Source organism: Dicentrarchus labrax, unplaced genomic scaffold, assembly GCF_905237075.1.
Source record: "Dicentrarchus labrax unplaced genomic scaffold, dlabrax2021, whole genome shotgun sequence".
Taxonomy (NCBI): Eukaryota; Metazoa; Chordata; class Actinopteri; family Moronidae; genus Dicentrarchus; species Dicentrarchus labrax.
Window position 1 is genome coordinate 14959528 of NW_026136723.1, and position 26293 is coordinate 14985820.

The 26293-nt window shown below is 41.4% G+C and overlaps 2 protein-coding genes across 2 annotated transcripts in view; both read left to right on the plus strand.

Moving 5' to 3' along the window:
* The first annotated feature begins 880 nt into the window (after window positions 1-880).
* Window positions 881-7020, plus strand: rp9 (RP9 pre-mRNA splicing factor). The gene is made up of 6 exons (XM_051390203.1): window positions 881-1198; window positions 1406-1436; window positions 1542-1671; window positions 3383-3474; window positions 3970-4031; window positions 6056-7020. Exons 1-6 carry the CDS (start codon window positions 1053-1055, stop codon window positions 6261-6263), a joined length of 669 nt encoding a protein of 222 aa, XP_051246163.1. The 5' UTR covers window positions 881-1052; the 3' UTR covers window positions 6264-7020.
* A 4000-nt stretch (window positions 7021-11020) lies between these two features.
* elmo1 (engulfment and cell motility 1 (ced-12 homolog, C. elegans)) overlaps window positions 11021-26293 on the plus strand; it is a 106093-nt gene continuing 90820 nt past the window's right edge. Inside the window, exon 1 of the mRNA XM_051390181.1 lies at window positions 11021-11149. The gene's annotated coding sequence lies outside the window, so the exon portion shown is untranslated. The remainder of the gene's footprint in view (window positions 11150-26293) is intronic.

A 26293-nucleotide genomic window follows, 5' to 3' on the forward strand; every position in this document is an offset into this window, starting at 1 on the left:
AATTCAGACCAGATGTATTATTCACATTTGAAATAGTTTCGGCCCCAAAAGAAGTATAATTAAATGAGTAAAACTTCCATTTTGTCAATGTCCCCACAGTAGTGCATGACAGGGGAGAATACTGTTGTAATAATTTTTTACTCCCCAAATAGCCTTTGATTTTAAATCCTGAAACGTGGCCACAGATTATTATTGAACCACAATTTACAATTGGGTTCTAAATATTCTGGGAATCTATTTTTCTTTGGGCCCTCTGCAGTCTACGCAGTTGAATAGGTTTAAAATATGATTATCAGTCCACAGTATGTTCAGCTGCTAGACTGGGGTCCAATTCCAATAGTGCTAACCCTAGACTAACTTTCTGTTTTGAGGTTTTAAGAATAGGTTTGCTAAAGCAACACTTAATTTCAGTTTTTTATAGACATTATTGCGCACTTGACACTGAAACATGAAACAGGAATTTAAATCTGCACAGAATTTGATGCTTACAGTTTATTTCACCATTAATTTCTTATGTTGTTATGTAACTTTGTCTCTTCTTGCCCTTTGGATATCATTTGTAAAGAGGACTTTCTACAGCATAAAAGTAGAATAATCCTCTTGGCCATCTGCCTGTACAGAATCAGGGCAATACCAAACTTATGAATGGTAGCTTACATAGTAAAATAACACACTGATTTGCTATCAAGTTGCATAAAATGTAATTAAAACTGTACAGAAAGGTCCTGTTTTGTGATGCAGGATAAAAAAAAAGTGTTTTTCTGGGGATATTTAGTCAAACAGTTTTTCCAGTGTGAGAATGCATGAAATAAAGCATGTACTACTGCGCATGTCCTGCAGGTGGCGCTGGACTTTAACTAACCAACCCGGCTGCACAGGAAGTACAGCAGCACCAGAGAAATGTTTGCTAGTTAGCAGCTGGTTAGCACGTTGTCCTGTGTGGGGTTTTTTTTTTTTTTTTTACCGAGCAGATGACAAATTACCCTTGAATACAGCATTATTTATAAGTTAATGACTTTTTTTCGGGGACCCGGCTTGTCGATATCGGGGCAATGTCGGACAGAAAGCGAGCAAGAGAGAAGGAAGAAAGACGAGACCACAAGAGACACAAGACATCCAAACAGGATTTGGAGAAACTCAAAACACACACGAAGAAACTCAACCAAGAAGTCCAAACACTGAAACACGTTGAGACATTGTGAGTAATATTAATAAGAGCTTTCCTGTCTAAGCTTGCAAACTTATTTATGAATTATAAATGTAACTCACCAGTTCAATTTAATCACAAATACATGATATTTGACAAGGTAACGTTAGATAGTGGTGGGAAAGACAGCTGAGTTCCTTATAGTTAATTCAGCATTTAAACAAGAGTTAACGTCAGTATTATCTGTCTTTCCAACAGTTATGAGAAACCTCCACCAGGATTCATAAAGGTAACACCACTCACACTAAAATACACTTAAGTTGATGCCTGGAAGCTTTAAACAATCTTAATTTTTACTCGCGGAAATGTTGAGAAGTGACAGTTGCTGTTGCAGGAGCATGAGGACAAACCAGAGGACTGTATTCCTGCTGAACCAGGAAATGAAGAGGCCAGGACCTTCCTGGCAAATGCCCCCACCAGGGGGCTGTGGATGCCTCTGGGGAAGGAGGTGAAGGTGATGCAGTGTGAGTTACAGTTATTCAGCGATATCAGCTGCGGTTTGCAATCAGAGAGGGAGAAATTATTACTGTTGTATGTGCAAGATTGAGGCCCTAACTGGATATTCCTCAAACCCCTGGCTCTTTATTTATACACTTGTGTGAGAAAGAAATCTTTACTAAGATACGGCCCCTTGCTGTGACTTTTATGTGAGTTCTTTTCCAATGGTCTTTTGACCTTTTGATACTGTTTTGATTTTTACATCTTTAATTTCCATTTGCCAGTGTTGTTATTTAGTCTGATCATCTCAATTTTACATTTGTTTGTAGTTGAAGCACCTGCCTAAGTGTTCTTAGATCAGTACTTCACGATACACGCTGTTTGTAAGTCCTGAAAACATCTTAAATTGCCTGATTTTTAATACAGTTAGATGTGTGCTTTTAACCTTAAATTAACTACTAGAGTTGCTGGGTTCTTGCAATGAAAACAATATGCAGGGCGTCTTCTCATAGTTGCATGTATTCCTCATATTCTTTCTAATTATAATTTAAAAGCTCTTGAAAGGCCTTAACCTGTGCTGACACAATTTGGAGACACCGTTACAAATAAAGATGATCATCAGCTAAAGAAGTAACAGCAGTACTTATAGTTCAAGAACTGTAGGTGGGAGTAAACGTCCACCATGCATGGGCAGCGGTCTTGATAGGTGATACATGTATCCACAAGTACTTCGCAATTAACACCACGTCCATCATTTCTCTGACAAACATGAAGGGCTAGAGATTAATAATGCTGTTGTGGACGCTACCTTCTGTCCTTTTGGTCAGACAAAGGCTAGCATTATATTCAGTGTGCATTCATTCCTTTGTCCCACTCCTTTCCATGCAGCATTAACAGCCAGGGACTTAGGGAGTCGGCACACACACACATATACACACACAGGCCGTGTCCACGAGTTGGCATTTGTTCTGCAGAATCTGAGCGTGACTCGCTCAGCTTAATCCTTTGAGAAAATGTCCCAGTATGTCATCCTGTTTAAAGGAACGGGGAGACGTCACAGTGAATGATATGGACGTGAAAAACCTGAGTAAAGGATTGTGCACAAAACTAGTTTTAGAGGACAAACAGCATTTGTGTGGTCTCACTGTACAAAGACTCAAGTTATTCATGGTAGCAACACTGCCACTTAAAGTGTCGAACATTAAAACAGTGTGAAATATTGCCACAACTTCTTTTCAGTGAAGCACGATTGATGATTTATGGTTTGTTCGAGAAGATCTGTCTTTTATTATGAGGCATACATTATGCAACACATTGCCACATGAGCAGGGCTGTTTGAGTCTGTGACTCCAAGTTGTTTCTGTTGGCTTTTTGAATTACACAAACAAAAGGAAACATTTTTACTTTACCCTAAATTAATGTGTATGGGCCTGTGTGTTCCTGTAAAGGTTGGGGGTCAGAAAGACACTACAGTCAAATAAAAACCCTAAAAAACATGAATTTACTCCATAACAACACTCTGTTTTCGAGATGAAGGCTGTACAATGCGGTTGAAAGCTTGAGAAAGAGCCATTAAGTGGACCTCGAGTTAAGATTATTTTGTCAAACTGCTGTTCCCAAGGTCAAGAATGTACTTGCGTGCCCATATTTGATCTATTTTTTTTTTAAATGCCAAATCTGAAATTATGCACCCGCTACGTCACATACACAAAATGATATTTGTTTCCTTTGCCGCAGGTTGGAGATGCAAGCGCTACGGCCACAGGACAGGAGACAGGGAGTGTCCGTTCTTCATCAAAGGCAACCAGAAACTGGAGCAGTTCAGAGTGGTGAGAAAAGGAGCCCACCCATAGTTATTTAGAGAAGATATCAAATAATAGTCTACAGTTAAGGAATGTAGGTTGGGTTGTGGTAAGGTCAAGGAGCTGCGACAGAAACAAGTATGTCTGAGACCTTCTGCTGAGGTTAACAACAGAGTTGGGACACATTTAGTTTACACTGGGGAACATGTGGGCAGCAGACTTCTTCATACAGCCGGTTCCAGTGCGCCTGTAATGGAATAATATCTACTGTAGACAGGGAAGCAGCCTCTGCAATGATTACCATAAATGCAACTGTATCATATTTTCCTACCTTGTATTGTCACAAGGAGCTTTTTAAAAATGCTGACATAACACTAGAATCAGTACAATGGCTGGAATGTGTTGAGTGGGGATAATTTCCTGGGTATGACGTGAATAGAGCAACTCTCACTGTGAGTAGGAATGATTTTTATTTTCCTTTCTTCATAGTAGGTAATGACAGATTGTGCTGCATTCTTTTAGGCTCATGAAGACCCAATGTACGACATAATTCGCGAAAACAAAAGGAATGAAAAAGAAACCAGGTAATATACATTCTTTTTTTTTTTTCATACATGCATGTTGTTTACATCCTTTACTGTAATTCCCCTGAATCAGAGTCATGTTTTCTAAACTTTTAATAGTTTGAAAAGACAGTTTTGAGGCTGCTCTCAGACAGTTAGATCAAACACTTGAGAACCTGCAGTTTTTGACTACTTTCCCTCAGCGGACTAGGACAATCTCAGATGACCTGGAAATTCTCTCATGGTGGCTGGTTCTCTGTGCCAGTTTCTAGCAAATAGTGTTTGACACCAGGATGTTTGAATTTGAGGTTTCTATGAAGGCTCACTGTGTGTGTGTGTGTGTGTGTGTGTGTGTGTGTGTGTGTGTGTGTGTGTGTGTGGGGGGGGGGGCTTACACACGTGCAGAGCAGCAGCAGCACTTGCACGTTGTGTGTGTTTTTGCATGCATTACGAAAAGGTTATTCAAAGGCCAGTGGTGCTTTGAAGTCTCAGTTGTGTGTCTGTGCCACATTAATTTTGGCATCTTCTTTGAAAAGGAAGTGAAACAGTCCAACTTCTCCCTGCGTGTTTGCTTTCCAATTGCACATACAGTATTGTGTCTCTAGTTGTCCTTGAGTTGGTAGCCTCTTATAATGGGGTGGCGATCGATAAAAACAATTCATTTTTCAATTTTTTTTCAGTATTACCTATCTATATTTGTTGAAATGTTATTTTTTGCAGTTGTTCAGGGTTATAAAGATATTCTCAGTTGAATATATGTCTTGGCCCGGTTATTTTATCTATGTTGTATTCATTTTGTATTCCACATATTATGATACATAGTTTATCTAATTTTAAGGATGGTTTTTATCAAGTATTGAGGATTAATATATATTATAATATAATAATAATATATATTATCAAGTCAGAGGTAGAGTCAGAGTTGGTTCCCCTTTTTCCACTGGTTATTACAGCCTGTGGCTTTAGTATAAAGATGTGTTGTTTTACATTGTGAATCTGAAGTCTTTGAGCTGGAGGAAGATCATTTTTTTAAAGATGTAGTTGTAGGTTATGAAGTGCTTTTAAGATGGAGTTCACTTTGAGGATTAGAGGTACACTTTAAGGAGCAGCATGACATCCCAAGTGTCCAGATGATCGTTCTGCTCCATGAGATCAACCCCACTATAATGAGGCCTGATGGACACTTCACAAGAGCATGTCAATGTTTTCTCAAAGACACACTTCCATAGTTGAATAGTTAAGCTTCCAGATGTCTTCATAAATTGTATATTTCTGATATCATCACTCTGTGTGGCAGCTCACTTTCCTGAGCTAATTAAAGGGCCTGTACTCCAGTGGCCTCGCTGCTGTACATCCAATATCTCTTTTTTCCTTCTCCTTTCTGACAAATGTTTTGTGTTCTGTGATGTGTTGACATTTTAATCTTCCTTTTTTTTTTACCTTATTTGGCTGTAGACAAGCAGATATATTTATCTGACCTAGTTCCGGAGCAGCTGGAGTCACCTGTACTCTCTGTAGTTGTGCCATTCACCAGATTATTGACTTGTCTCCTGGCCAGTGGAATCTATGCAGAGTGTACATGTTCACATTTATGACCAAATAATATATTCATCTTTTTTATTGACTGTGAAATGATCCCCCCCACTGTTAAGTTTTAGGTGAAAGTTTACCATTAATGGTTAACTCTGGTTAGAATATGGTTATTTTAAAAAGTCATCTGAGCACAACCCTTAATTTGAGCAACAGGGTCCCCATTATCCCACCATGTCCCAATCTGTTTGGAAAAGCTTCCACACACCTGCAGTTTTAACGGGTACTTCGGCACTATTGGTAATTACTGGAAATATGTAACACAAGAAGGCACTTGGCGAACTCCACAGTCCGGAAATGCCGTCACTAGGACGAAAACGGTGTCTTGCTCAAGGACGCTTCAGATGCCTGCCAACCCCCAGGCATCCAAGTCTGCATCTTGTGTGTATCCTCCCTACACTGACTCTAATCCCCACCTCCTCTCCTCCTTTCCTCCCTGCCCTTCCTGCTTCTAGGATCCAGCAGCTGCAGCAGCTGCTTCAGGACACCACTTCCTCCAATTCAGACAGCTCCTCCTCTTCCTCCACCTCTTCCTCCTCTGATCACCATCGCGGCAAGAAAAGGAAAAAGAGGAAGGACAAAAAAAAGAAAGACAAGAAGAAGCGAAAAAGGAAACAAAAGCACAAGTCCTCCAAAACCAGTGACTGCTCAGATTCAGATTGAACGTTTGGAACATGCTCACATACGTACCCGTATACTGCGTGGTTTAAACGTAGGAAAGAGACCGTGAATGAAGTAGCACCAATGGTAGGTCTCATGCAGTAGTGAAGTGTGTTCTGGCTCAGTAAGAACTGCCCTCTGGAGACCCTTTTAAGTCTTTTCTCAACAGGTTGAAACCCTAAAACTAAATCCCCAGTGCATGACTTCTCTCCAGGAATGACGACTTTGCATTTACATCCTCTCTGTTAAATCACACAGCGCAGGATCATATGGAACAGCTGCTTAAGTAAGCATGTGCACGTGTGCCTTGGTGCATATGTGCGTCAAAGAGCATTAGCTGCATGGGTAATGATTCTAAAGTGATATGAAATGAGACCGCTGGTGTAAGGGATAATGTTCTTTTACGGCGTCTAATAAGATAGCATGTCAGCAAATACAGTGTGTCATTAAGAGATTGTATTTTCCACCATATTTTTATTTCATCCCTGCCATCTCGCTGCTTTTAAATACTTTGATTGTAGAGTGTGCTAAACGCAGAGAGGTGGAAAAAAAAAATCCAAATTAGTAGTACAGTACAGTTAGAATTTGTCTTCCACACAAGCCCGAATGTTTGAATGCTTGTGACTGTACATAAATATTTTGAATTATTTGAGGTTGGAATATGCTTATTTGTTCTGCAAAAAAAGCCACAGAGATGGGGAAAGAATGTATGTGAATGTGTTCCCTTATTCTGAGAATAAAGATGTCTCTTTTTCTCCAAGGCTTGCCCAGCTCTAGGCTGCAAAAACAAAGATGCTAATAATCTCGGCCTTGACTTAATGGGCCGCTATTTTTCATGTCGATGACGGCTTAATCTTTTGAGGATAGCGCAGTGAAACTCCACACACAGAAGGCTGATCATTAAAAAGTTCACGGCGCAGTACCGCCCTGACCTTCCTAAGAGCTGAAGAACATTTCTCTTTTCATCTTGTCCTGCCAGCAGTCTGTGGATACTTGAGAGTGTTTCTTAAAAATAATTTCACAGTCTGTAACCTACACGATGCAGAGCGATCCTCCCTGTCTGTGTCGAGCTACCATCAACGATTCATCAAACCAGGTTCTCAACCACACGCTCACGGTAGCTACTTCACTCACAAGACATACCCTGTAGGCTGCATAAGAGAGGAAGTCTTCTCTCCTTCATGAGCAGCACAATTTAAAGAGGAATCCCTGTGGAAATGAACTAGAAACATTCCCACTTCCTAATGACCCTGATAGAGAGACAATTACAGTAGACCTACAGGGAACAAGCAAACTAGATTTCCATTTAGATTTGTGTCTTAGGCTTTCTGAGTAACTCAAATGCTGTAGGGAATGTACGTGTTTATGTGAGAAATTAGAGTTTCATCAAAGAGTGACAGATTATGCAGCCATTAGAGCTTTTTAGTTGCTGATTTAGAGTTTATTTATTCTCATCTTTTTCTGTAGCAGCTCTGTCCATTCTTTTTCTAGCGCTTTGACCAATAACCAAAGATAAATCCACTTTATTGAAACAGTCTGTTCCACGTTGACTTTTTCTGTCTCTGAGTAGAACAATGAATCTCCCAGATGAGATTCAGTCACAAGCTGCTCAGAGGGAGGTTGTGCCACGTAGAGAGAATTTGGTCAGCGGAGAGTCTTTATTGAAGCACTCTGTCTTCTTGGACAAGGGACAGGTCAGATTGAGTGCCAGGCCCGACTCACTGTGCAGATTGTGTTAGAGGCCCAACATATTTGCAGAAAACTAGATAATTAAATCTTTTATGACTAGAGCACTGCACTTAACTCATGAATAATAATAATGTTTTGCTGAAAGAGAATGATGCAGTAACGAGGCGTTTCTCCTTTTTGGCTATGTGATACCATCTTCACACCAGATGTGCAGATGGGTAGCGGTTCAGCCAGTGGTTGTGAAACAAGGGGTGTTCAAAGCCAAGTGAGTTACAACACAACCAGGTAAAAGTGACAACTGAAGTCCACGCATAAAAGAAAACAATCTAAAGCTTACCTTTGTGAGATGCATAACAAGAGTGACTGCATTTTCTTGGATGCAGACTCACATTGCACTGCATTGTGAGTCTGCACTTTACTGAATGCATCATGCAGTACTTTTAAACCATATGGGCTGGCTTTAAACCACTCCACTGCCTCTTTGCTGTCTCAGATAAAACGATTACATCCTCTGTGAGTCCTCTGATGTAGTTTTGACCGCTTTGAAGCTGAAGTCAGATATGCAAAAGTCACCATAACTCAATGATGTGAACAGAATAGAGGAAAGTTTAGTTTGCTTGCTGCTGTTCCCTGGTCTGAAAAAAAAACACGAAGTAGTGTTTAGAATTTATTTCTGCACAATTTGAACTGCTTGGATGTTTAAACCCCTTCAATCTGATGTAATTCCCATGGGTTAAAAACAAAGAATCATTTGAAACTAGTATACTATCAAAATGTAATCTTAAACAGATACCTCAAAACAGCTGTGTCCTGAACAACAACACAAAATTGTTGTCGCACTGAGTCAAATAATCAGTTTTTTATGGATCAGACCCCCACTTGCCCACGTGTTGTCAAATTAACAATTTAGTAGAGGACAAAGGCTGTCATTTAAATGGGCAGAGGCTTGTATCCTGTGTTTTTCACAGAGAGAAAAACAAAACAGAGAGAGAAAGAGAGATTTCTGCTGGGTGTGTCGGCTCCAGATTATTTATCAGGACGGACAGGGCTCCTGTATTAATCCTCCTCCTGCTGCTCCCGCTGAGTGGAGACAAGGATGAGCTGCAGGACTGTCTGCTATACACTATTCTCTCTCTCTTTTAGTCTCACACTCTGGGGTTTAATATGAGAAACAATCTGTAAGCACAGAGAAAATTAAAGGGAAGTGGCCTCATGTGGCTCAGGGCTGTTGTACTATAGTGCTATAGTTCTTTACCCTGTCCTGTACAATGAAATCCAATGAAACTATAGCACTGCTAAGCTGTATCAACATTAGAAGGTCATAATGCCACCCTCCAAACAGTTCTGTGTGTATGAGTGGGGGCCAGACAGCGTTCAATAGCCATGAATTATTGAAATCATTGTTCCTGTTTGCCTTCCCCTTTGGCTGCAAGATTGGAGGCAGTTGTGTCTTTGTGTCACCCATCATGGAGAGAGACAACATCCCCGACTGTTTATTCATATAATTCAGATATAATTTATTGTAAATAACGCTTTACATTTGTTTAGACGGTGTAGGTAAAGCTACTGTCCACTAGGGGAGCTCAGGGTCAATTGTTAAACCAATATTACAAAATTTAAAAAGCAATCAACAAAAGCATAATTATTTTTTAAAGCTTAGCTAAATGTATTACATTATTGCGCTATTTTACAATTTACTTTCTGCTCAGTACTATAATAAATAGTGCTTAGAGTTTTAATTTATCAACTTGATTAAGATGATACGATATAAAGATTTGAAGTAATAAAACATTCAGTAATGTCAAATTGTAAATTCCAAGATTTAATTTCTGCAATTACAATTTTTTTAACCCTTTTAAAATCCTATTTGTGTGACTTTTTATATTGCGCTGTGTTTAGTAGATTTTGTCTAAATGCCTTTTCATGTTTTGATGAAAAGCACTTTGAATTGCCCTGTTTTTTTAATGGGACTAATATGTGACATACGTTTGCCTTGCCTAAATTTTTTTTTTTTAAATGTTCAAGGAAACAGGACAGCTATCAAAGTAATAGGATTTATAATAACTGACCCAAGTCTAAATTAAATAGTAATTAACAACACTTAAATGGAAAAAAATACAAACATGTAGCCTATACCTAAACACTCCTCTCTTCATCTTCTTTGTGCATTGTGTGCATACATTATGAACAACATGAGCTGAGTGACTCACCTCTTTATGACAGGAGGAAATATTGAATTATTAAAATTCTGCTGCTTGGAACAGTAATGTGTGTCTGATATGTTTTTTTACCCACACAAAAACGCCTAATTTTCACATTATCTACACTATCAATAACTCATCTACTCCTACCTGATAAAAACATTCAGAATCTATGAATATGCAAATTTTGTTTTCCTGCTGGACACAAGATGTTTCCTTCTTCACTGTCCATTCTCAGTGTATATGCACTGGAGGCTTCATGTTTCTATATCACTGTATAAGCTGCAGACTGGACCAGGTTTGACTTCCAAACTATTTGTGATGTCACAAATCATGCTCATAGGCCCCGCCCCTTAAAAATCAGATTTTCAATGAGCACAGAGAAACTTTCCGCTTTCAGCAAATTAATGTGATAACTTCCTTCTAGTGTCAAACTCTGCACAGTGAAACTCAAACACCCAACTGTAGGAACTAGAAGCAAAACATATTTGAGTGGAGGGGGACTTTAAATTTACTTACTTTACTAGCACGCGAAAATCTGATCAGTGTCCTTTGTCATCCTTAAATTCAAATATCAAGCAAGCCAAGTGATTATTTCCCCTTGCTTTTTCATCTAATTCACACTGAGACAACACTTATGTAGACAAGCTCGTTAACTAACTTCAAAGCTGCTAAAATACACAAGCAGCCCACTGCTTCTTTTTAAAAAACTAATGTGATTTAATGCCACCATCCACTCGTCGAAGCAGTGACTCAGTGAGGAGCAGCTCTGCTCCCATGAAGCAGCCAGCAGACGGCAGAAGAAAAGAGGAAGTGGAAACATCAGCACTATCTCTACGGCAGAGGAGAGAGAGAGAGAGAGAGAGAGAGAGAGAGAGAGAGAGAGAGAGAAAACACCAGTGCGTGTGTGTATCACACACACACACACACACACACATACATACACACAAACTCCGGACATCAGCCTATTCAGTGGAAGAAGTGTCCTCGCTTCGTCAGGTTTGTCAAAGCTTCCTTTCCTCGCAGAGATGTTGGCGCTGAGCGGTGTGGGGTTTTTTTTTTTTTAGCTTCACTTGTTTCGCGTTTTGTGCCTCACGTTGACGATGTTTGGGGGGTTCGCTTTGCCTCAGCAAGCGTCTCCGTCTCTGTTACACTGTAGCGAGATAATACTGTGTCTCTTCTCTGCCTTTCCTCTCTGGTCTCTCTCTCTGTATCCATCTGCCTGTCTTATACTTTTGTGCCTTTAGCGGCTTTGGGCGCTGTTCTTTTTTTTTAATTTTTTTTTATTGACATGCATGTTTGAACTGAAGCATCGCAGCTCACTCCGCTTTCACAGACAGACACACACACACACACACACACACACATTGAACTGCAGTGGATATTACAACAGCCTGTAAATGAATTTCCCATGCTGTTGTTTTTGTTGCAGTTCTGTTTGGGGAAACAAGTGCGCGTTAAAGCTGCAAGTTGTTTTGCAGCAGCTACTGTGAAGAAGCCGAGGCTGCTGCCGCTCTCCCCGGCTTGCTTGTTCAGTGCACGCTGCTGGTCGCTCGATGCATTAAAAAAAAAAAAAAAGTGGTGCGTTTATAGATCCCTGTGTTTTAACCCCCCCATTGCTAATTAAAGAGCTGCTTTAACGGTGTGCGGTGTGTAACTCCTTGCCCAGCATGCTGGCCACACCGTGGGCCTGTGATTAGGAGAGAGAGAGAGAGAGAGAGAGCAGGCTAGACAGCAGAATGCAATGTTAGAGCTCTGTGCTCTCTCCTCCATGAGATGAGAAACAAAGATATCAACATGCATTAGAATGTGGCAGTTTAACTCTTTATCCACTTATCTGCATACCTTCACTCGGTATTAAATCTGTAAATCCTGGGTTCCCAAAGGGTTTTATTGTGAGGCTGTTGTTCATGTGTCAGATCAGTGTTTCCCAAACTTTTGTGGCTTGTGACCCTTTAATACAAAGCAATGGCCACATGCAACTCTTCAGCACAGATTGTATATGCCATTGGGTTGTTTTGTTTTCCTTCTGGGAATTGATTATTCACAGTGTGCCTGCTTTGTTTTCCTCCATGATTGTTGCAGAATTGTTTAGAATTGGATTGCAACCCCTGACTCTCAAGTATGGAACTGCTGCTTTAGACCATATTAGACCTCTGTTTTAAAAGATTTGCCTGAAGTAGCCCTTTTCTTGGAGGTTTTGTTGTATTTATTTGAACAGAAACACAGAAATATTAATAATGTAGATCAGCGATCCCCAAACAGGGGTATGTGTACCACAGGGGCTGCGTCTGCTGTTACTGGGGGTTCATGGAAATATTGTGGAGTAGCTCAACTAATTAGAAAAAAACAACAAAACATTTTTCTGTCTTGGAGGAAAATAAACATGCAAATAGGATTACAAATTGGCGTAATGCTGAAGTTTAGTGTATTTATTGGTATAAGAACCCAAGAAAGGGATGCCAAACTGCCGGCCCGGGGGCCATTTCCGGCCATCCATCCCCCTTCTCTCCAGCCTGCAACATGATGTCAAAAAATATAATCCAGCTGCAAAATTTATAATTAAAAAAAACCCCACAATTCTAGTATTATAAAAATGCTGTTTTCATTATTTTGTTAAGTATGATGTTACTAATGGAAAATACTTTCAGAATATTGTGCTTGTACTTGTAGTACTCAAACACTGAAGTGGCCCTCCAATGAGATGACAGAACCAGCAGTGGCCCCAAACCAATTCAAGTTTGAGACCCCTGATCTAAGAGCTATGACAGGCCCAGTTTCCCATCAACCAGTTGAGTCAATTTGTGCTGCAATTGAGAGTATGTGAAATCTGGTTGGCAACTAGTAGAAAAGTCAAAGGTAAACTTAACATGACCAAACATGCAGGCTAAACATTGCTAATCTGATAGTATTACTGTGTCTACTGTGTTTTCTCTGTAGTGAAACTATTTCATGAAGCCATCCCTACCATCAAAAGGGTTCATGTCCGATTAAGGCTGTGGAGCAATGTCGGACAAAATATATTCTTCTCTGTGCCTTTGGTCCCACAGTGGTCCTTTTTAAAGGGCCCCTGGTCACACAGCGTGCCTCAGCTCTCTCCTCCTAACATCAGCTGTGGTGCGACTGCCCAGGGGCTATGCTGCTGCTGCCTTCTCCTGGTCCCTCTGGCCCTCCAGGCAGCTTCTGATCGAGTGAGAGCCCATTTACATGCCCTGTTAGCCACCAAAGATGTCCCTGTTGTGATGGAGCAGCACGCATGCCGGCATCATCGTGTCAAGTCGATAATAAACGCAGGCAAACATAGCCTAGATACAGGAGCACTGCAGGGACATGTGCAGCCATGTCTCAGACGCAGACATACGGGCAGATCTCAAGAGCTTGATGACAAGGCATGTAGGGGGTGGCAATTTTGGTTTCAAGTGCCATTCTGGGAGTATCATCAAGGTAGAACATTTGAGGTTATTGTCTAAGTCTACCTTGTTGTAGTTGTCCATAAGTGTTTGATGAGAAATCCAAGTTTCTACATACTTGAACTGAGAGATTCTGTGTTGCATTGTGAGGTTTTGGCCCATACGTGCACTCTGTCTATGTAACTGTGGTTGACAGTGGGTTAGAGATTGATGTTTGGTTTTAGGTTCAGGTCTGGCACAGCTTTTAGCAGTCAAGGAACGCAATTTCCAACTCATGCTTTGGAACAAGCCACTAACTTCAGCGCACTCTGCCATTAAACTGGGGATGTTTAGTGTGCACACAGCTTTGGCCAGTAGCTGTCCAGTTCAGAACTGAAGCGTGCCAGAAGCCTTTATATTTCAGTTTTACAGCTACCTGAGGGACCTATATGTCAAAAGGAATGCACACACATGCGAAAACAGGTTTTATTAGCCACAGCAAACCTCCATTTCTTGTTAGCTGGCTCGCCCAAATAAATATGTCTTCATCCCTAGGGTCTTAAAAAAACAGGAATGGAAATGGAGTGTTGCCACACAAGAGTAAAAAATGAAAAGTGAGAAGGTGAAATACAGCAGCTTTGACTTGCACAATAAGTCATGAACCAAATAAACGGATGGAATTAAACTTGAACGCTTTGGTGTTTTGTTTTAAATAGTGAAACATACTCCAGGAAATGAGATTAGTGCAAATTGCAGAGACGGAGAGGCAGCTTGGACTACTTTTTGGGAGAGGATGGGTGCCTGCCCTCGCTTATTGAGTTGCATCACATGCAAGATCCACGGTGTGCATCTGTTTGACACTGCCTACTGTTTGGCATCCTCTCACCACCTCCTGATGTGCAACCTTGCCGATTTCTGAGCCTGTCAAAGCCCCCCCTCCCTCCCCCTTGCAGCTTGTTATCTTTCTCTCATTAGCTTACTCTCTTGCACTTGCTTTCTCACACATGCTGTCTTACTGTCTCGCTCATTTTAGCTTCTTTCAATCCCCCATCTCTTGCACTTTCTTTCTTTCACATTGCAGCACACCCTCCTCCCCCCTGTGTACTTTCTTGCTCTCTGTTCTTGCTCCCTGAGGGAAATGGAGGTATGTAAATTGTTTTCTCCTTGATGGATGCTCGGCCTGCTATCTGTCCATCTTAATGAACTCATTTCCCCCCTTTTTTCACCTAAAAAGCTCAGGGTTCCTGCATTTAAGTAACAGCAAACTTACAGGACCCAAAGTTTCCTGTCATCTCTGTGTCGCTTTCTATGTTTAATTTTTTTGTGCTAACAGCCATTGAGACTGAAAACTGTTTTAATGTACTGGTGCTTGCAGTACACACTGGTACGCCTGTCCTTCAGCAGCTTGAGGTTAGATTAATTTGCAGTTCCAAATGAGATGAATGTTGCCTTGCATAATTGCTCCCTGTGGTATGAAGTTAATTAAAACAGCAGGTAGGTACTGAAGGTGCGATGGGAAAGTGCCAGACAGACATACAGACATATGTGGGTGAGGAGAGATCTCATAGGTACTGCTGCCATGTTCTGCTCTTTAGTTTACTGATTGTTGCCTCTGGCTAAATTCAAAACCTTTTTATTTGTTGGGAAAAAAATACAATAAATAAGAGAAACTGATGGAGAAACTTGAAATTGTTTTATGACGAACTGTGATCCTCTTAGCAGTTGCATAAGGGAATACACTTATGGATATATTTTGACCTATTACCCAGTGATTCTATAACTGTATGGGTTTTGTTCGTCGGGTGCAGAGTCCATCCATTCTAAGAATATGAATCAGTATAAGCGGAGAGCATCCGCAGGCGTGTTTTTCAGTCCAAGTCTAGACTTTATGCGGAGTGAAGCAGCCCTAGATGACCCAGAAACTGATATGGTTCCCTCTGTGTGTTTGCTCTGCCCGCTGCATTCCAGCTGTGGTACTGCCGCAGAGCTCAGTAAATATTAGGTGAGAGGTTAGCCAGCTCTCTTGCTCCGTGTGTGTTTATGGTATTTAGCATCTCTCAGCTAAGAGCCTCTCAGCCTCTGAGCCCGCTGACCCAGTAGGATAAATGGCTTGATAGTCTCTCGGTCTAACCAGTATATCCCCAGTCCAGCTGTGTGAGAGGCTTGAACTGACTTTACATTTTAGAGTTGGGCACTTTGTAAGGATTGCCAAGTTGTGAGCAGGTGTTTGGGTCTACTAGACTGTATACAGCTGTTTGAGGAAGATTGTGCGTATGTGTCAGAGGTGTTAACACAGTGTATGATTTATGGCATGTGTGCACATGTGCTGCAGAAATGTGCAGATTTTCAGTGCTGTGTTGCTGTGTCAGTTTTTATTTTTCTCCAAAGCTTGCCTGCATCATTTTTACAGGAGCTGCATGCTGGTGTTTCAATATGACCCAGGTGCTAAACACAGGTTTTCTATAGCTGTAACCTAATTATAGTGTGTATGTGTCTCTCAGCCCCTTAGGTGGTGTACAATAGTATGGTTCATTGCTTTATCTCTATGTTTGCTGTTCATATATGGATGGTTGCTGTCACAGTGCCCTACCGGTCCATCACTCCATCCATTCACCTGTACACCTATGCGTGTCTCGATCCATCCATGCGCTTGCCTTTTTTCCTCTTTCTCCTTGTCCATGGAAATGTGATCAGGTGGTCTACCAATGCTTGATCAGGTGCACACATGGATCATTGCTAAATCCCTCTATGATCTCAGTCGCTCAGAAAGGATCACAGGTGTGAGTATGAATCCCTCTAGGCCCGCCCTACAATGTGTACTTCCCCCGACAGTCCTGCCTACTCGTGTCTTCGGTGAGTGTGAGTCAGTGGAGGTGCCCTGGTTTTCTGCACTGCTCCCCAAAGTGTGCACTTGACTTTTGGTATAGAAATGTTGACCCAGTAGTTTATGGACATTTTTGTCTGATGTGGTAATGAGTTTCTGTTTGATGTTAGATCTCGGGTGGAGAGGGATTTTTATTAACTGTGTGTGTGTGTGTGTGTGTGTGTGGATCACTACATTGCGTTATTTGTCATTTTTCACTCTGTATCGCACAGAAAGATTATGAACTGTTAGCCGAACAGTAACTTACATCCAAATGTATCATATATTAAGGGCGGGCAGTAGGTGTCATGGTGTCGTGTCCCCTAGAGCATTTATGCTGTACTTTATGATGCTTGCTTGCTGGGAAATAAATATCAAATGTCACAGATTTTTAGATTTTTGTTTTTGTTTTAACAGAAGAGAAGAGACCTGCACATCTGCTGCAGTATAGGTAAAAACGCATGAAAAATTTGATTTCACTCTGCTTCACTTACATTAAAGTAACAAAGAGTGTTGTACACATAAAGGGAACAGGCATCTTCTTATTAAAATAACTTACAGTTTCTGGCAGATTAATTTGACCTTCATCATGTAACTGATGTAAGATAGGGGACCAATTTTACACACCAAAGTCTGTTGGCATGTCTTGGTGTGTACTACTGCATATGTGAAAAAAGTTGTATAAAGCCATTTGTGGCTCCAGGGGGCGCTGCACGAATTCTGATAAACTGCCTTAGGTGATGTAATTTGAGGCAGTGTTGATTGGGGCTGAAGACTACAAGTTTGAAAATGGAAAAATCTGAAGGTGTGGAGTTGGGTTGAGTTTACCAGACCTCTGTGGTCCACTCCTCATCTCTGCTTGAGGCAAGTAACTCAAGGTTAAATTAGCCGCTACTAGCATAACACACCTGAATCTCCAACTGAATTATAGGTCGTTGAGTTGCATTGTGGGTAATGTGGGCACCAGGTTTTGTAAGGTAAGAAGATTGAGTGGAATTAAAAAGATGATATCTCTGGCCAAGCTGCATTTATTTTTCATAATTTTTAAAAAAAACAGTCTGACAATATTTTAGGATTGAAATGCTAAATGATGATGTAGGACTCTTTTAATAGTCAGCCACCAAAGGCTTCCAGGATTGTGCTTTTAACCTCCAGTACTGTGTGTGTCAGGCTGATCAGTTACAGAGTACTTTGGTGAAGTCCTGTTAAGTCCTCAAGAGCTAAGGGCTGTCCCCCCCTGCAAAATCAAGTGCTTGAGGGCTCTCTGGCTGACTTCTGGAGTCCTTTATGTGCCCTTTCTTTGAAATACTGCAGACTTTGCTTGAGGGAATTAGTCGCAATTCATCATATCCTCCTTTATGTTAAAAATGTGGATGACAAGGAATTAAAAACCTAAGAACAGCCTGTTTATTTTATTAAATCATTGATTTATTTTCATCTAATTGATAAATCCACAATACTGATAATCTACAAGCATTATATTAAGAAAATGGCCTACAAACGGACACATTAGGCCACAGATTTTCCCTCAATGTTAATTAATGTCTTTGACGGTTTGATGCTCTGGGGTGGACATTGGGACTGGTACCACAGTCAGTTCAATCTCTCAGGCCCAGTATTACACACAGCCAACTACTACAAAGAGAAAGAGGAGGGTGAGATTAAAGGGAGGTTTTTTTTCCCAAGTAAAGAAAATGTGACTGATCTTGTCTGTGTCTTTGTGTGTGTGTGTGTGTGTGTGTGTGTGTGTGTGTGCGTGTGCGTGTGCGTGTGCGCTATGAGTCACCATGTTGAAGCCTGGGTCCAGACAGAGGTCGGCCCCATGTCGTCTCTCTGTGTCTTGCAGGCGCACACAACGATGATCTTGTCAACGCCGTTCCTTGATGACAGTGGACAGCACGTACGGATGACTGGAGGTTCAGTGAGGTGGACCAAAAATAAAACTTGCCTGTTGTTTTGCTGGATAAGGGAGGAGTGGAGGAGTGGGGGGAGGGGGGAGGGTAGGGGTGCGGGCTGACACTGTTTCTAAGAAACCTACAAACTTATTTGTTTCTTATTTCACCCCTTACATTATTGCCAACATCCCGTCTGTCTCTGTTTCTGTTGTGGTGACTGGAAGTGAAGAAAAAATACAGTACATGCTCAGAAGACACTGGATGTGTACGTGTGTGCGTGTAATCTTTGATGGTGTCACTACCTCGCAATTACAAAAACAGGAACACCTCTTTAGATAGTGTGTTCCCTTTGGAGCTTTCCCCACCCGTATGCTTATGGTTGCAGCAAGCTTGTTCATTTCAAGTTATTTCTATTCAGAGGACTTGAGGGTAGATTAGAGAGAGAGAGAGAGAGAGAGAGAGAGAGAGAGAGAGAGAGAGAGAGAGAGAGAGAGAGAGAGAGAGAGAGAGAGAGAGAGAGAGAGAGAGAGAGAGAGAGAGAGAGAGAGAGAGAGAGAGAGAGAGAGAGAGAGAGAGAGAGAGAGAGAATTGTTACACAGTGGCTGCTGTGCACTGTTAAATAAGGAGTCCTAAGAATGACCAGATATAAAACCACAAGAACTCTGAAATGAAGATCTAAAAGAGTTTATTTTGTTCAAAATCACAATGATCTGTAGGAAATGGGGACTATAGTGTGGTAAAGGCAGTAGGAGGTGAGGGATCATTCCCACTGGACATCTGCTAACACAATAACAGGCAGCTAAACGTATTGCATAATTAATGTATGGGCTGAGATTAAGAATTTGAACCCATTCTGTCACAACGCGGGTCTCGGCGATGTCAACGTGCCACAGCAGTGTTTTCCATTAGACTTGTCGAGGCTCCCTCTAGAGAGAGGAGACTGAGGAGGAGTGGAGGGCCTCTCATAACTTGCCAAGGTCACCAGCTCGCTCGTTCTCTCTGGCTGGGGAGCTGCTAGCCTTGGACTGAAGGTGTGTTGCTTTATGTTGGGGCTGTCTCTGAGTGTCTGAATAAATCAAAACACAGAAGGACATTCGGGAAACAAGACACTTTGATATCTTCCTCTCTCGCTCTTAGTTTTGCTCTAAGACTCTCCGTCTTCATGTCTCCCCTGTAAGGCTTTACTAGCTGATGCCCCTTTTCCTTTCATGTATAATTTTGTGTCTTGCATCCTTGTCCCTCTGTCACAATTTCTGCCTCCTCTCTAGCCTTTACTTCTACGTTCTCAACAGAGCTTTCCATCTAAACAACCACATATACATATCGCCCAGTTTCTGGCCCTCGCTGCCCACACATTGACTAGCTGCAGCAGAGTTCAATGGGGCATCTGGAACAGATCGACCTGCACAAGGCTTCAGTGGTCTTCCTTCCTTCTGCTACTTTGGAGCTCAATAGCAGCCTGAAGTGAGTTTTTGTTGGCTCCAACAGCCAGTAGAAACCATAATCACCCTCACACTGCCTTCCATCACCTGTTAGCAACCAGTAAATGGTAACTGTGGCTGGGTAATCTATCTGGAAAACAACCACTGCATGAAGAAGCCCTCTTTTTGGGCCCACCAAAGCCTTGCTCAGGGGTATGTTGATGCCGTCAAAGAATGACAGATGAAGCTTGTGGATAGTTCATATTTTCTTTACAAGGGGCAATGTTTCAACTTGCCCTCATTCTTCTTGTATCTATTGTGTCCACAATGTTCAAAGGCATGAAAAGGGAGTTTTAAATTTTTTATTTTTATTGTTTATTCCCAGGCTGTTTGCCTTATTAGGAATGTAAAATGTGTAAAACGACGTTCATAAATACATACAGACATTTTGTCAGAACTTTATTTGTCTCTTTTCTGCCTGATGACGCAATGTAGTAAAAAGTAGAGCATCTGTGTTGTGAAGACACCCATAGGACAACCAGAGTTTTTTTCTCTCTGTTATGTGCTTATCAGAGGTTTTGCTTCTTGTCATTCCTGCTATGTTGTTGTGTCTATAGAAACAGGTTTACCCTGCCACCTGACAACAAGCATCAAGGGATGTTTTGTTGCCTCTCAGACTCGTATCCTTGAGTTGAGCTCGGGATTCTGTTGCTTTTTGTGGCCTGAGCAGATTCCCTATCTGTAAACCACCTACCTTACCCTTTGTCACCCTTGCTGGTCTGTGCTGGCCACACATCAGTATTTTCCATTTCCTGTTGGTGTTACACGTTGTCAGTGTGCCCACCCTTATCTTATTCCCAGCTATGTATAAAAACTGACAAATAACATGGTACAGCTCAGCTCAGCTAAGCTCAGCGTGGCTCTCCATTGAGAGAAGAGCGCAATTGTAATGGCGGACTAGCTGGGTTTAATGTTGCCTTCGGGGCTTGTTGCTGTGTCTGTTCTTTTGTTGTCTGGAGGCGAAGCTTAACACTGTGTTTGTATTTGTGTGTGTGTGTGTGTGTGTGTGTGTGTGTGTGTGTGTGTGTGTGTGTCCAACTTGTGTGGCTCCATTTTCCACAGTGCTGTGGAAGGAAGGCACAGGAAATACCAATGGCATTTTTACAATAGCTGGAGAGCTACCGGATGCATGACAGTCTTTCAGACATGTGGTGAAAGTTTCTTACATACACAGCGAGAGGTTTCAGAATTAGATTTAAGCACAAATGAACAAGCCTGTTCTAAACTGAAGGTAGAAGGTGAGCCACTTCCTGCCGATATCTGCATGTGAACTAATCCATTTCCTGTTGACAGAAATTAAGAAGAGATCGGTCAAGACATGCAGGCACAACCCGATGTAATGTGGTTAGTTGTTAATGTTTTTCAGTATCAATTACAGGGCAGGCTGACAAGTGAAACATGTTGTGTCTGATGTCTGTTTCCATATACTCAGTGAATAGATATATGGGGGGCTGCTGTGCACAGATTACATCATCCAATGACATCGTACCCACAGCAATGAAAGCATGGCCTGAGGAATGCCCTCCACTGGTGTTTTTTTCCCCCTATTTCTTTCCCCCACTTTCTCTGTCCCTCTCTGTTTCACATAAGTGTGTGTTACATGCAGTTAACCCATAAAAGGCAAAAAGTAAGTTCTTTGAATCCTATGCCCTGGTCCATAAATAGCTTCAGCCTCATTTCAACTCTTGTTGCTTCCCACAGGCAGAGCCCCCACCCACAGTTTTACTATAACTTGACAATAATAAGGCAGTCACTAGCAAAGCCCCAATGAATGGCTTCGTAGGACTCGGGTTAGGCATGCAGGAGGGATGAAAGTGTTTCAGCAGCGGCCAGTCACCACACTGCTAGGGTGGAGGCCAAGCTGGCATCGACATTAGCTTGTGACTGTCCAGGCAGGCAGGGCTGGAGGCTGTCAGTGGGTAAACATAGAGAGGGTAGGGCATGGGTGTAGCATATGTTTTAAAAAAAAAAAAAAAAGACATGGGGGATAAATAAATAATAGGAAGGCTGTGGAGAGTGGGAGGCTGTGGGCAGAGTTTACGGTTTAGCAAATTAATGGGTGAGCCCAAAGATTGGGCACGGGGGCATCTGTCAGGAGAGGGGAGGGCATTGTGGTGAAAGGGTGTGGCATGCATGTGGAGGTTGGGCAAAGAGTCTCAGTTGGCAGGAATGAGCAAAAGAACAATAGCAGGCATCTGTGAAACCGTACTCTAGCAGGCAAGAAAGACAGAATTAAATGGAAAATATTTTGAAACTCAGCCTCAATGTAATATTTGTAGCAAGCATGAGCTCATGTGTTGTGGCTGTGTGCAGTGGTGTGATACTGATGAGCCGTTGGTGGTGGTGATGAATAACATTGTGCCTCCAACAGTGCAGTCAGTCAGTCAGTATGGCGGATAGGCAAAGAGCACCCAGCAGGGAGGAAGAGAGTGTTTTGGTGAAGCCAGGCCCCTGAAGCCACCCAAGACATGCGTGCCAGGTGGGTGTGATTGCATGTGAATGTGTGCGTGAAAACTCAGGGTAGCTTGATGTATAGCCACAGCTGGGGGGGGGGAGTGGGAGAGTTGTGGGAGGGGACGGAGAGACAGCTGGCAGAGCAAAGGGTGAGTGTAACGAGGAGTGAGTGTGACAGCCACAGTGACTCCTTTGTTCCCACTCACTTGTGCCAGTCACAGCGAGTAGATGGCTGATCTGGGAATCCTTTCACAGCACCTAGACCAGATACACAGTCTAGCTTTACACTAGCCCTCTCCTCTGTGTGTGTGTGTGTGTGTGTGTGTGTGTGTGTGTGTGTGTGTGTGTGTGTGTGTGTGTGTGTGTGTGTGTGTGTGTGTGTGTGTGTGTGTGTGTGTGTGTGTGTGTGTGGAGAGAGAGAGTGTCTATACCAAAGCTGGCAATGGCAACAGGAGATTTCCACAAGAGAGCCCATAACTATCTTCCAATAATGTCAGTGCTCCCGTAGAACGCTTATTACACTTTTGATGATAGTCATCAGTCGCTAACATAATTGTAGCGCCAGCAACATTGAACAGTAGCCTGTTTGCTATATGCTTAGGTAATGAGTGTTGTTGAGGGCCTGTGTTCTCTCCTGAGTTATGGTTTAATAAGAGGAGTAATTTGAGTGGAGCTCAGAATGTGTGCAGCAGTCCTAAGTGGCATCTGGAAGAAATGCTGCTTCTGCATGTGTTGAGTTTATCGAGGTGCAAGGTCACTTGAGACAGCTTATTTCACCTTTATTTTATTAAACATGCTCGGCGTGTGTGTTCACATGGGCATTTATCTTTCCCAGCATGTTAATTTTCACTCCACAGAAAGCCAATGGCCTTTTAAATAATAGACCAATGGATGGAGGATGTACTCTATAGCTTATTCCTCTCTACTATTAAAAGGTGCTCTTTTTCTCTGAAAGCTCTACACTAAAGCGTCCACCCTCTTGCCACCATTTAGCTTTCCAGTGATTTTTAATTTATTTTTTAAGAGTTCAATAAGCCTTTTCAGCGCCTGACTTCTTCCTCCGAGTATCTGCACCATTTAGTTCAAGTAGGACAAGTAAAAATAGCCACAAATCAATCCCAAATGTTCTCGGGCTCTTCGCACATCTCGATCTAGGCTAGCGCAACCCAACAGGGGATAGAGTGACACGGCATTCAAAGCTGGGCAGAATGACTGGCAGACTGGCACTTTCGATGAGGGCATGCTCATTAAAAATGTGACTGGTGGCAGTGATTTGGGCCTTGACACACTTTAAAAGCCATTAAAGAGGCTGTGGCAGATTATGGTTTGTTGAGTTATGATGATGATATGACCTTTTGGTTATTACATGCTCCAGTGGAGATGGTAATCCTCTGAGCTATTGAATTTAGCTAAGTGGAGACCATGTTTCCATTAAGAGATGTATATGACGCATGCAACACTGCAGCAGCAGTTCGTGGCAGACCAAATTATCGACAGCACAGAAATGTCACATACTGTAAAGTGCTGTATGATTCCACAAGAGGATTGGGGGGGGGACCTGCAGGGCTAAGGTGCAATGTGCATTCATCAGTAGGTGGGGAAAAGAGCAATCACAGATTTTTTTTTTTTTTTTTTTACGTAGGCTGAATTATAACCATTTTTTAAAACAATTTCATTCAGATAGGCTACAAGCACATTACCCAAGGGAACCATTTTAAAACACTCATGATTTTCATATTAAAGAATATCTCATTGTTCCCATCAAATAATAAATGCATCCATTTTTTTTTAATCTTTATGGTAAATTACTCCCAAATTACCACAAATTTTTTCATTTATAATGTTAATAGGTAATCAGTCTGACTCTGCAACAGTGTGCCACCTACAGTATTGAAACTCCTAGCATCAGTCCACTTTAGCAGCACTGAGAACTAAAAGTTGGCCCAGATACTGATACTATTGTTTCTTCAGCCCAAATATGAGTGATTGAATGGTAACACAAGAGGGCTGCATGATTTATTTCTGTTTCCATTCATACCTTCTATTCCATCTCATTGTTACATGTAAATTTATCTGCAGTATTTGCATTAGATCAAAACAAGAAATCCTAATTTCTCCCTAATTTAAATTACCAAATGACAAAGCAAGTTTTGCACAGGCAGAAAGGGCAGAAACAAAAGCGAAAGTATTGTAGAAAAAAAACCCAAAAAAACAGTGCACAATAACATTGCATGTTCATACAGTCACTTTATTGATAATGGAATGCTATTATGATCTCACCTGACAATGTTACTAAGAATCACGAGAGACCGTTGTAATGTCATTGAATGTTTCACACACTGTGTTGATGCTGGCTTCACGAGGCTCCAAATGTAGCTGAAACTTGTCTGTGCATGGGAGTTTCTTCTGCAATGCAATGCAAACACTTTGGTGAAATATACACCGTCTTCCTGTGTGTACATATGTATGGGTCCCCTTGATAGGAAATTGCCTGAAAGCAATCCTGGTTGTGTATGTTTTTCTAAATGCTGAACAAAATGAAAGCTGGGCCATGGTGGCTCAGCAATCATTTGCAATGGAAATTCCCTGACCTGGGATGCCCAATCCTTCACATCCCATTTAACTCGATGGAGCACATGCCAGGCCTGCCAGCACTGTGAGCAGAGGGAGTTAAGCTCCTATAATGTAACAAAGCAGGTCTGAAAAAGCTTTCTAGTCATCAGTGAACCATTAGCCTTTTAGTTTTAAACCTTACTAAGACTGTGGTCATAACTGTGATGCTTTTTGTAGTACTTTTTGTGGTACTGTATAAAATGCTCTGTGTATCAAATGTGTGATTAAATTACATATTATCTTTGTTTGTGTAGATTTTCACAATTGAAATATCAAGCCTTATCACAAGACGCATGTTAGCTGTTTCCAGGGTTAATCAGTCTAAGCTTTACCTTACAACAGAATTTATCTTTAAAAATAAAACCAAATTTGATGTTTACTTAATTTTGCACTAAATTTAAAGTCTATTCAAAATGTGTTCTGCTCATTACATTACGCATCACCTGTGCAGATGATGATACGTGATGTAAGAGAGTTTGACACAAGAAGTCTGTTTTCTGTGTTCATGACATCACAACTAGTGTGTGGGCCAATACGTAAATTGCAGAAGTGTGATGTAGAAGCTTGAAACCTCCAGCACACATACACTGTGAGACATTTTTTTCAGTTGCTAACCTTTTAAAATGAAAAATTCTTACACATTCATAGATTCTGTATTTTAACGAGGGAGAAAGAGTAGATGTACTTTTGAAGTAATTTCCCCCTGGGATTATTAAAGTATTTCTGATTCTGAATATGTAAAGTTTATTTTAAAGTTTTCCTTTTTTTATTCCAAGCAAAGTATTTTTATAAATCCTAAGACATGTCTGTAGGGGAGTGATGCTACAACCTGGACCCTCAGGTGTGCAGATGGACTTCATGTCCTTTTTTCTTCTTTTCTCGTTTTTGTGAACTATTTTCAATAAAGTTTCCTATCTTAATCTTGACACACACATAACACACAGGACGTTTATAAGCACTCATACAGTGAACACATATAAAGATAAATGTGGTGTAAATAAGGTTCAGATTTGAAACTCAGTACTTTGGTCACACTCAGGTCACAATGGATAACAGCCTTGATACATTCATTGGTCAAACAGAGGCAATATATAAGTTTTATTATCAGCTGCAGGGGAACCACCAGAAATCAGTACAATTAAATTATTTTCCTAAGACTCAACTTATCCAAAATTTAGACAATATACAGTAAATATAAACATGCAGTCGACATGTTCACCCTGGCTAAATCGCTCTATCTGTGTTATACTGTCAGTAATCTGTGTTAATTCATTTTAACACAGTGGTGTGTTCAATGAAGTGGGCACCATAACATATGAACATAACTCAGTAATTACCATATACTGCCATACTGCCCATTCTTTTGGGCAGAAAAGTTGTCTTTTCTCTCTAAAATGAGTGAAACGAAGCCTTTAGCTACAGTATTGTTCTTGCATAATCCCCACTGC

What these genes read in the sequence shown, in the direction of transcription:
- rp9 (XM_051390203.1), top strand. Translation starts at nt 1,053, where the DNA reads ATGTCGGACAGAAAGCGAGCAAGAGAGAAGGAAGAAAGACGAGACCAC. An exon ending in CTGAAACACGTTGAGACATT is followed by an intron (nt 1,199 to 1,405) that starts GTGAGTAATATT and finishes TCTTTCCAACAG; the next exon opens with TTATGAGAAACCTCCACCAG. An exon ending in AGGAATGAAAAAGAAACCAG is followed by an intron (nt 4,032 to 6,055) that starts GTAATATACATT and finishes TCCTGCTTCTAG; the next exon opens with GATCCAGCAGCTGCAGCAGC.